The sequence below is a fragment of the Buceros rhinoceros genome, unplaced genomic scaffold (assembly GCF_000710305.1).
Source record: "Buceros rhinoceros silvestris isolate BGI_N320 unplaced genomic scaffold, ASM71030v1 scaffold14564, whole genome shotgun sequence".
In the NCBI taxonomy this organism is placed as follows: domain Eukaryota; kingdom Metazoa; phylum Chordata; class Aves; order Bucerotiformes; family Bucerotidae; genus Buceros; species Buceros rhinoceros.
Genome location: NW_010410178.1, coordinates 17326 through 28303, shown reverse-complemented (window position 1 = coordinate 28303; position 10978 = coordinate 17326). Strand labels below are relative to the sequence as shown.

Sequence of the window (10978 nt, the reverse complement as noted above, 5' to 3'; positions counted from 1 at the left end):
TGTTCATGAGGACTCTGCTATACCCTTCATCTAAAACAGTTTTAAATAAGGACTCCAGGTCATGCGCTGCACATCTGGCTGCCCTGATTAAGGGACTAGTTGAAAGAAAATGCAACTCCTTTCTGACCCACTAACTCACTTTTCCTCTCCCTTGAAACCAGAGTATGAGAAGGGAACGGTGTATGTTCAGGTCTTGTCAAACCATGGACTTAGAAGCTGATGGACTTACCTGGACTCAGGTGTTTGCAAGCACTCCTGGGTCCGCTCTGTCACTTTGCTACAGAGGCAGAATTAACTCCAGTGGCTGTATTTGTAGCACTCTGCTTCTGGCACGTTGTGTTAATAACAACTGCACAAAAAACCACTCTCGATTTTTTCCTCCCTCCAGATGACGGTAAAGAAGAACCTCCAACCACTTTACTTTGGGTCCAGTATTATTTGGCTCAACATTACGATAAAATTGGACAGCCGTCCCTGGCTCTAGAATATATAAATGCTGCTATAGAAAGTACCCCCACTTTGATAGAACTCTTCCTTGTGAAGGCAAAAATCTACAAGGTAAGTCTGGCTCTTAGTGACCAGAGGTCATTCATTTGTTACAATGGACACGCTTAGACTTTCGTGTAATGTTTTTGATGTGAACATTGAAGTGTGAAGCTTCAGTGTATCAGGCAAGAGACACAGAGAATCCGTGGAAAATTGCACAGTGAATTTTAGTGAGTTTCTAGATAAGGGTATTGTTTGGCTGCTTGGGTTTTTTATTGCATGTAGGTAAGCCCCTATGAAGGTTTTTAAGTCAATAAAGAAGAAATATACTGCAAATGTGAATTCTCAGTTTACAATTAGATTTTTCGTATTATAAATTACCCTAATGAATTTAGTTCACATTTTAATTGGCTTGCACCTGTTCTTACCCCATTTTTTTATCTGCTTAAAGAATTTCTGAACTACACTGTGGTATTGTATCTCAATAGGATTATCCAAAATGTCATTTAAGCATTTTGGGGGAAAACATCTAGCACCAGAAGACATGTAATTCCATAACAAGGGAAAGCGATTTTTCTGCTTCTTTTTCTTTGAAGATCTGTTGCTTTCCATCTAGCACCAGAAGACATGTAATTCCATAACTAGGGAAAGCGATTTTTCTGCTGCTTTTTCTTTGAAGATCTGTTGCTTTCCTATTTCTGAACTACACTGTGGTATTGTATCTCAATAGGATTATCCAAAATGTCATTTAAGCATTTTGGGGGAAAACATCTAGCACCAGAAGACATGTAATTCCATAACAAGGGAAAGCGATTTTTCTGCTTCTTTTTCTTTGAAGATCTGTTGCTTTCCGAAGAGAGCTGTTTATTATAAGATGTCTTTAAATAATTATATTAGACAGTGAGTAGATAAAACATGCATGTTTTATAATTACTGAATCTAACTTGAATTTCTATCTCTTTCAGCATGCTGGAAATATTAAAGAAGCTGCAAGGTGGATGGATGAGGCTCAGGCTTTGGATACAGCAGACAGATTTATTAACTCCAAATGTGCAAAATACATGTTGAAAGCAAACTCCATTAAAGAAGCAGAGGAAATGTGTTCTAAGTTTACAAGGGTTTGTTGCCTTTAACTATAGCTCCTTTGAATAATGTGGGCCTCGTCTATTATTGTGGAATAATTTTTTGTGTTAGCTTTCTACTCACCTTTAATCTTTAAGTACTGTTCAGAGCAACTATGATTGCTTGCTTTGCTAACAGTACTTCTCACAAAATTATTTTTTCAAAGTGATCTTTGGATTTCATGATGATTCTACAGGGTCCTTGAAAGATCAGCTAAAGTTGCCTGTGTATCTTTTTTTTAGTTTTTTCTAATTGTAGTAAGTTAGAGAATTAAGACTTGGAACAAAATTTCTGTGTGGCTACTAGGTGAGAGGATTCTGACTTGTCTTCCTCTTGTGAACAAGCTTTCACCCCTAAGGCCATGTTTAACAGTGATGAAGAGAATCTGCATATTGTACCTTTTTTTTTAGCTGCTTACCCATGCCCAGTTAGCTGGCAGAAAAAGTTTGCATTACGCAGATCGTTTAATTTCATGCATCAATTTTTGTCCCTGCAGTAACCCATTCTGATAGGTTTGATGGTCTCACAGTTAGTTACTTTTTAAAATTGAGTTCTTTTGCTGTTATTCTTTCGTAACTGAAAGTCAGAACAGCTTAATGTAGTCTTTCCAGAATATTTGGCAAATGAGAGTTTTAGAATGCTGGCAATATCATTTATTAGTGGTCAGTGGGAGGCAGGGAACAAGCTATTGGGACCTACCTGAGGCAGTAAAGCCTTTTGTGTTTGTTCCCATTTTTCTCTTCTTTCTTGAAGAGCAGGAGAAACGTGGAGTAAGGCAGGTAGACCAGGGGTGGGGGCTGGGGGAAGGCTGAGGAGTTATTGTGAAATGGAGGCTGTGTGCAGGCAAACACGGAGGGTGCGAAAGTTCTGTTTTCTATAAGCTCAGCAGCTTTGTGGAGTTTTTAATATAAAACTGCTATGGATCTAGGTTAATTGACCTCTCTCAATGCCTTAAGCAGCTTTAAGACATACCAGTTACCCAAAAGTGAACTTGAAAAATATAGTTTGATGTTGCTCTGTGTACTCTTTTTCATCTTCCTTTGATCTTGTGTCTACTGCTCAAATTACAGGCTTCTTAATTAAAAAACAATAAGTAAAGACAAGCTAAATTAAGCATAATGAAAATGGAACTAAGTTTTTCTGATTTTTAGCTGCCTAAATCAGACTGGTTTGAAGACTGCCTTTCTGTCTCATTTGGGGCATCCTCCTTACCCTCCTATTTGAATAGTATCTGTCATTGTTCCCACTTTGGCTCTTGGCTTATTCTCAAACAGCCTGGGGTTTGCTAGATGAAGTCAGAGCAGCTGCATCCACCCCAAGTAGCTGACTTGGACATGAAAAGCATGCTGTAAGTTCTGCAGATCTGCACGAGTATATATAAATACCAGATTTGAAAGACAACTGTAATCTCCTTTTTTGAATCGGAAGGTGTCAAAGCTACCAGCATTCCTTTTGCTTTGCCACTGCCTGCTAGGAGTGGTCACATACTGGAACTTTCCCGTCCTTTTTCTTCGTGCTGCAATGTGGCTATTCGTTGTGTATTTCTGACTCTTCCAGTAAGTGGAACACAGAGGAATGTTTGGTGGTTTTTTTTTTGATTAATGAACAAAGCAAGTCCATCTTGACTTGTGGCATTGCTGAGTCTCAGGACTCTAGTTTTGAAATTTAGTATTCTTTTGATAGCCTCTTTATTTGTGCTTTTAATTAGAAGCATTAATTGGCAAATTGAATGAGACTTACTTTTTTTTGGTTTTGTAATGCTGTTTTTTGCTTTTAGGAAGGAACCTCAGCAGTAGAGAACCTGAATGAAATGCAGTGCATGTGGTTTCAGACAGAATGTGCGCAAGCTTATAAGGCAATGAACAAATTCGGGGAAGCACTTAAGAAATGCCATGAAATTGAGAGAGTACGTATCTAGTTAAACTGTCTGGCTTGGAAAACACTAGTTTAAATTTACTGTGCTAATGGGTTTCCTTTCTGAGGACTAAGAGTTTGCTTCATTTAGCTTCAGGAGAGATTTTGTTCCATGTTGTCTTGATTATTGTTAAGCCACTATGTTTTAGAGGGAGAGAACAAATGTAAAAAACTTTCAAAAACATTCAATATATTCTCCTTAAAAACAAAAAAACCCAGAACAATATTAAGCTACAGTTTAAAAGAAGCTATTAGAAGTATTAAGACTTCTTAAAGTAGAACTTGTATCCGAAAAAGGGGGATACTTGCACTTTAAATGCAGATCCATAGTAAGGCAAACAAAAAAATTTGAATGCACAACTTCTAAAAAAATAAAAGCATGGGTTTGGTTTCTTTAAACACGTTCAAAAAGACAGCTGGGGGTTAAATGAGGTGCTCAGAGAGGAGAACTTAGTAGGAAGCTACTCCTCTTTGCAAATAGAGAGCTTCAGGGAGATTTCAACATTGATGCTTTTCAGCAGAGGAGACTAGTCTGGTGAAATACTCTCAGATTAGAACAAATCAACTAAGTGATTCACCAGGACCATGCTCTGTTGACGCAAATCCTTTAAATGAAGTCGAGTAAAATCCTTTGAAAAGAATTTGTGTAAGAAACTACTAGTCTTGTAAATTGTCTCGGGTACCAGAAGAGGTCAGCAAATGGAAGAGCTGACTTAGGCCACCCTAAAAACATTTCTAAGGAATTAAGTTACTATCTTTATATATTGGATTAATTGATTGAAGGTGTCATAAAGATCAGAAATGACACAGACAAATATGTTGCATTCAGAAAACACGAACAAAGCTTTTGTAAGAAAAAGTGCCTCTTTAAATCTTTTAGAGGTGCTAGTTATGCTTGAGTCAGTCTAGTTGATAAAATGTGTTCTGGATTTCAGAAGCACTTTTGATGTCATCCTTCACCCTGTAAAGGATCTAAACTGTCTCAGAAAAAGAAGGGAAGTTGATCTCATGGATTAATAGCTGCTTCATGGCAGGGAAAACAGAGTGGGAGCAAATAATCAGCTTTTACAAGAAAAGGAGTTTATCCTGGAGATTACTAAGGTGTCTCTCTAGGGTCTCCGTTGTTTGATATATCCTTAAATGGTCACAGAAAGGGAGGGAATAGTGCAAGGACAACACTTACACTGTCTCAATAGTCAGTGTTAAAATGGCACATAAAACATACTGTTCAACAGTGTAATTGGTGAAGGAGGGACGAGAAGCATTCTTTGCCTGTACGTAATGTAGTAAAAGGTCTTACATGAACTATTGCTGCTGAGGAAAAATCCTGGAACAATAATAGACACTGCTGCAAACGCTTCTGTGATGGTTTGCAGCAGGAGTGAAAAGGACAGCATTGGGAGTTAAGTGACTAGAGAAGTGGTACTTTTCTTCCGTTATTTAAATGTGTGTACATCTGAATATCACCCCTTAAAAATCTGCTAGTAAAATATGTGCTGTGGAGTAACTTTGACATGCAGAGACTGCAATTAGCTTGTCATGCTTACTATTTTATCCTCAGCTTTGACAAGCAACAGCTGAGTTTAGGGATGAAGTTGTATGAGATCATGCGTACACGGAGAAGTGAAGAGGGCAATGACTTTTCACTGCTTTTCAAACAAAAGCAAGGAACCATCAGGTGACAATGAGGAAAGCGGAACTTGAACAAAAGGAAGTACTTTCTTACACCATGTGTGGTTTTAAGTGTGGAGTCCAATGCCACAGTATTTAATGAAAGTGAAAATTATACTTTTGACTGAAAAAAGTAGAGGATTTCATAGAAGAAAAATCTACAAGTGCTGTTTAAATACAATGAATGTAAAGTCTTTGTCCCTTAAAATGTGAATTGTCAGAGGGTAGTGACTGTTACAAAAATGTTAAAGTGAGAGAATTTTGGATCTGACCTAAGATACCTTCTGTTCTTTTCACCATGACTTTATTTTGGGAGGGTTTTGTTAAGTCAGCTTTCTGAAAGTTGGGGTGTATTTGTCTAACATCAGGCTTTTACTAAATTATTCCCTTGGGAGGAGTTTATTAAAAAAGTCAAGGTTAGTATCTGATTGTTAATACTTGCTAAATAATGTCACGTGATGTTGTGTCATGTTAGCATTTTGTAGAAATCACGGACGACCAGTTTGACTTTCACACTTACTGTATGAGGAAGATCACCCTTAGGTCTTATGTGGACTTGTTAAAATTAGAAGATGTGCTTCGACAACATCCATTCTACTTCAAAGCAGCACGAATTGCCATAGAGATCTATTTGAAGCTTCATGATAATCCCCTAACAGATGAAAATAAAGAACACGAGGCTGATACAGGTATTCAACCCTCAGGAGTTATTAAATGTGCAGTTTCACTAATTGGTGGATGTTTTATGAAGATCCAGCATTCTTACAGTGGGCAGTAGTAAGAGTCTTGTCACAACTCTAAGTAGGCAAATCATAACTTGGCCTGAGTGTAAAAAATACATGTTGGGCTGAAAATTAAACTAATAAATGGTTTTCTTGTGGTTATTAAAATCCAGTGATGTTTTTTGTAGTGACAGTTGTAATTCTTAAGAAAAAACATGCTTGTATCATGGTTACTCATCCATGGAAATAAGATTGAGGCAGGTGTGCTTGGTGGTAGCTCTTTATAGGCGTTTTATCAGTATGCAAAAATTTGACTAAGTAGCAGCTTAAATTTTATCATCTCATGCCTCTGATGTAAAAATAATGCTTAAATCCATTAGTATCTTTTTTTTCCCCCCTCTCGTCTCTGGTTGGATAGCAACTTAAGTGACGATGGCTTGGGGGAACTTCAAATGATATGAATAGAGGCTATTAAATCCTTCAAGAGGAATTTGTCAAGTTTTAATATTCCATCTCAGTTCATTTGTGTGGCTTCAGGTTCAAATTAAGACAAGTAGGAGTATAATGGAATTTTTTGTAGCCACTTTCTGATGTGTTTTAAGTTGATTCTCCATGTGTTAATTGGAGGGAGAAGAGAATCTGAATAGGAATCGAGCGTACCGTGTCTGTAGGGCATTAAAAGCAAAGCTGGAACTGCCTATGCCGAATTGTGACTATTTCACCTTATTTTTGTTAGACTGTTTAATTACTACATTAAACATAACTTGTGTTGTGTAATGCCTAAGGAATAAATCAATGTGTATTGATGTGCACTTTTACTCCTGGCACTGGATTTGTGGGGACATGCAGTAATTACTTTGTCCCACCCTCAGCATGTTACACTGTTGTTCTAAATCCTATTGCCCTGATTTCACAAAGGAATTTGTGCGTTATGGAGCAGCAGTGTGGACTGTAAAATAATCTATCGATAGTAAATAGTCTTTTAAAAATGTAATGGCAGCGTTACTAGGTAGTGAATACGGTTTACAGAAGATGGTGTCTGACAACTGACTGAAGCTGTTAATATTAGCCATCAACGTTGTCTGGTTTTGCCCTTTGCATGTGTACAGCGAATATGTCTGACAAGGAGCTAAAGAAGCTACGAAATAAGCAGAGAAGAGCGCAGAAGAAAGCACAGCTGGAGGAAGAGAAGAAGAATGCTGAGAAAGAGAAGCAACAGAGGAACCAGAAAAAGAAGAAAGATGACGATGACGAAGAAATCGGAGGACCGAAAGAAGAACTTATCCCCGAGAAACTGGCGAAGGTGCTTACCAGTGTAATAATAAAGTAATAGAAATTTCCAGAACAGTGACAGCGGACACATACAATTTTGAAAGCCAGATAACTTGCTTATTTTTTGTATGGCTTCTCTTCACAGACGGCATTTTAAAAAGAATTCTGTTCTAGAAATAGTTTTTTGGATTTGCTGTCGTGATGAAATCACAGCTTTTGTGCCTAGTTCTCAAAGGCAGTGATTGAGGTTCTAGAGATTTGCTACAGGCGGAATTATATTCGTGTGTGTGTTGCACTAACTTGTTGATTGTACCCTGTTTCTAGTTGATCGGATGGAAGTCTTTCTATTCTGTATGTAAGGTGATTATCATTCACTCTTTATGTCCCATCATATTTTTTATTTATAAGCATAGAGGAGGCATTGAAACATTTGTTTGGATTTGTTCTGAATGGGCAGGAAAAAAGAAGCTGTTTGGAAATAAAACTAGATTAAACTGAGATTAATTTTGAGATCTGGATTAAGAACTGAGAGATACATAAAGGAGAGGTGACATGGAATACTATTCTTGTGGTAGAAATTGTGCCTATAAGGAGCAGGAAAACACTTGAAAAGTAAATATATATTCACACACTAGAAAAAATAATTTATAGTAATACTAGTCTTAGTATCCAAATACTGGTAGGTATGGTGTTTGGTATTTTCACATTATACACTGTGAATATTACTTGCTCTTGAGGGAGTGGTATTTGAAAGCTGAGACACTGAATATCACTCTGTAGCCCGGAAGAAAGTGAAAAGACTTGACTAGTCATTTAAGAATATTGTTGGTATTCCGATCGCTTATCTGCCTGGGTGCAAGAAGCAGCACTCTAAAGCAGGGCGAGTTAAGATTGAAATGGTCGCAATGGCACGTGTGGAAATTGAGTTCTGGAGTAGAGGGATGTCATGGGATATCCCAGGAAAATCAAGGCAGTCCCCAAGATGATAGGGAGTAGTTGCAGCTGTGTAATACATTCCTTTGGCAAATGCTCCCCAATTATATTCCAAATTTAGTATCAGAATGGTGATACAGACATTCCGAATTCAGTTGGTTCCTAGTGCCGAGCACCATTCCTGCCATAGCTGGTCACTAGCAGTGTTCCTGAAACAGTTGCCCCTGGACTTCTTTGGATATGTAGCTGTGGCACTGAAGGCATAGCTTTAAAATCTGTTTCGTTATAGATTCCAAATAGTTTTAAGTGCACAGTTGTGACTGTTTATTCAAACTCGTAACAGCAGTAATTAAGCCATTTCTTAATGAAAACTGCTGTAGTAGTTGGTTAGCAGGAACTCTGTAAGGTATCCATTGTTGTCTTCAACTCAGTTATTTGCAGTGAAGTGTATTGCTTCAGCATTACTAAACTGTTACTGACAGACAACAATTAAATTCCCTATCTGATTCTTAGTAGCTTATGTTCATAAAAATGTAAATATGAAGGCAACAGATTTGTTCAAATTATCCCTAACCTCCAGATGAGAGAGCTACAGAATTCTTGCACAGAACTAATTTGCTTTACAGCTGTCTGCTCTCTGGATTATGCTAGCTAAGACCAGGAGTCCGAGATCCATATCTAGTTACTTCAGGCTGCTGTTAGAATCTTGGCTGGGAACGTTGCTGTGACCTGGCCGCTGAAGCTAACGTGAACAGACTCTGTCATGGGCATAAAGAGGCCGTTTACCGACATCTCATGCCTGTGTGTATGGATTGGCCCATGGCAATGCAGGTTCAGCTGCAGCTGCGTTTACTCCTGATGTATGATAGAAGGCAAAGACTTTTATCTCTGTAGGAAAGTGTCATTTGTAACCATCAAAAAGCAAAATTTTTTTAGACTTGGCAGTTATGTGTTTAGACTAATACTGAGTGAAAGATGTAAAACTTGTAACTGAAGAGGTTCTAAGTAAGCATCTTAGGCATTGCCCAGAGAGAGTAACTCGCTGGTATGACTCAGAAATAGCTAATTCTGTTGTTATAGAGTTATTAGGTTTAAACGTTGTGACTCAGTGGTGTGTCACTTCCTCGAATCTGTAGGTTGAAGCACCTTTGGAAGAAGCCATTAAATTTTTAACACCCCTGAAGAATTTAGTGAAGAACAAAATAGAGACGCATCTTTTTGCCTTCGAAATTTATTTTCGAAAAGGTAGGTGAGAAAACTAATGAAAGAAAGCAATTTGGGGTTCGTGAAGATGCGTATTGGTTTAAGCAAAAATTATTGGTGAGATAGGAGGAGTCGGTCCTGCACAACTTTCCGTTGGACCGACACCCCAGACTTGAGCAGTCTGTGAAAAACCAAAGCTGGAAGATTTGGTGATTATCCGCTTTCTTTGTTGCATTTACAACTATAAGCCATGAGGCTGTAGTTAATTCTCCCAGCTTGCTTTTGCCCTACTCGTTTGTATCTGTAGCTTGCAGATGTAAAGAAGTGGTGTAGAGATGCTACGGAGAACCGGTCTTGTGAAGCACTTTTGAATTCTGGTATCAGTTAAATATTATGCCTTGAGAACTTTCTAGGTTCAAACGTACTTACTAGTTTAACAGACTGAATTCACTGATTAAATAAACACTCATTAGGGAAAAAAAGGCTGTTGCCAAACACTCAGCTTTATTTCCTTCTGATCATTCTCATTTCAATGAGAAAATAATGCAGTGAGTTCCAACCATGGGTGTTTGAACATTTGCTAACACTTTCTTTTCCAGAGAAGTTCCTTCTGATGCTTCAGTCTGTGAAGAGAGCCTTTGCTATTGATTCTAGTCATCCTTGGCTTCACGAGTGTATGATTCATCTCTTCAGCAGTGGTACGTATCTGTTTGATAGCCCTTCATCCGTACGTGCTTTCAGATGATACCTAACCTGCATGCAGCCATTGACTTCTAGTTTATAGACTATTAGGACAATTAATTAAAAATATTTAATACATGTACTAGCCTTTTAAACAGCTGATGCATGTTAAATTGGAGTATGTTATAACTGCAGATGGATTTAGTAGTTATTCCAACAAGTATCAGTAAGTCTTTTTAAGACTGAGTAGTATGGTGAACCCCTGGAAGAGTGAGTGAAGTACTGGAAACTGCAGGGTGGCGAGTCTGGCTTTTCTGCTGGCAGCTTGTGTGTGAGGCGAAGGCTTAGAATTCTGTCCTTTGTGTTAGAAGGTTGAAAAGATTCTCTGCCTTTCCTTGCCCCAGAAATCACCCTACATGTTGATGGCTACGGACTAGACACATGTAAGAACAGACTTGTAGGACCTCTGACTTTTAGTCTAATAGATTGTAATCAGTAAGGGGGAGAGTGTATTGGAGTAAGAAAGCTTTGGCTTTTTCTAAGCATCAGAAAACTGTCACAGTTAGACTTTTTCCAAGATCCAGTTATTTACCTTTTCAAATGTCATGCATCTTCGTTTGAATTTTTAAAATTATATTAATAATATAAACATGACAAGTATTACAATAAATGCATAAAGTAGATCTTGCTGTGATTACCTGTGCTCACATCAATTAACTTCTATTTTTCCAATTCAATAGTATCTGAAAGTAAGGATCTGCCTGATGTAGTTAGAACAGTGTTAAACCAAGAAATGAATCGGCTTTTTGGAGCAACTAATCCAAAGAACTTCAATGAAGCTTTCCTTAAAAAGAACTATGACTCACTACCACATAGGTTATCAGGTATTTGGCCTTTATCTTTTTCTGCCCTGTATTTTCTGTGCTTCGGCATCTCAGTATCAACGGCATCTCAGTATCAGCACCAGTCATGTA

General features: G+C 38.0%; 1 protein-coding gene across 1 annotated transcript in view; it reads left to right on the top strand.

Annotated features, from left to right (window-relative positions):
• Positions 1-10978, top strand: part of NAA15 (N(alpha)-acetyltransferase 15, NatA auxiliary subunit) — a gene marked incomplete at its 5' end in the record, with an annotated part of 24786 nt that overhangs the window by 9029 nt on the left and 4779 nt on the right. Inside the window, 8 exons of the mRNA XM_010135520.1 lie at positions 389-558; positions 1452-1604; positions 3386-3514; positions 5669-5882; positions 7025-7218; positions 9257-9365; positions 9923-10021; positions 10745-10888. Of these exons, the coding sequence (XP_010133822.1) occupies positions 389-558; positions 1452-1604; positions 3386-3514; positions 5669-5882; positions 7025-7218; positions 9257-9365; positions 9923-10021; positions 10745-10888 (1212 nt within the window). The remainder of the gene's footprint in view (positions 1-388; positions 559-1451; positions 1605-3385; positions 3515-5668; positions 5883-7024; positions 7219-9256; positions 9366-9922; positions 10022-10744; positions 10889-10978) is intronic.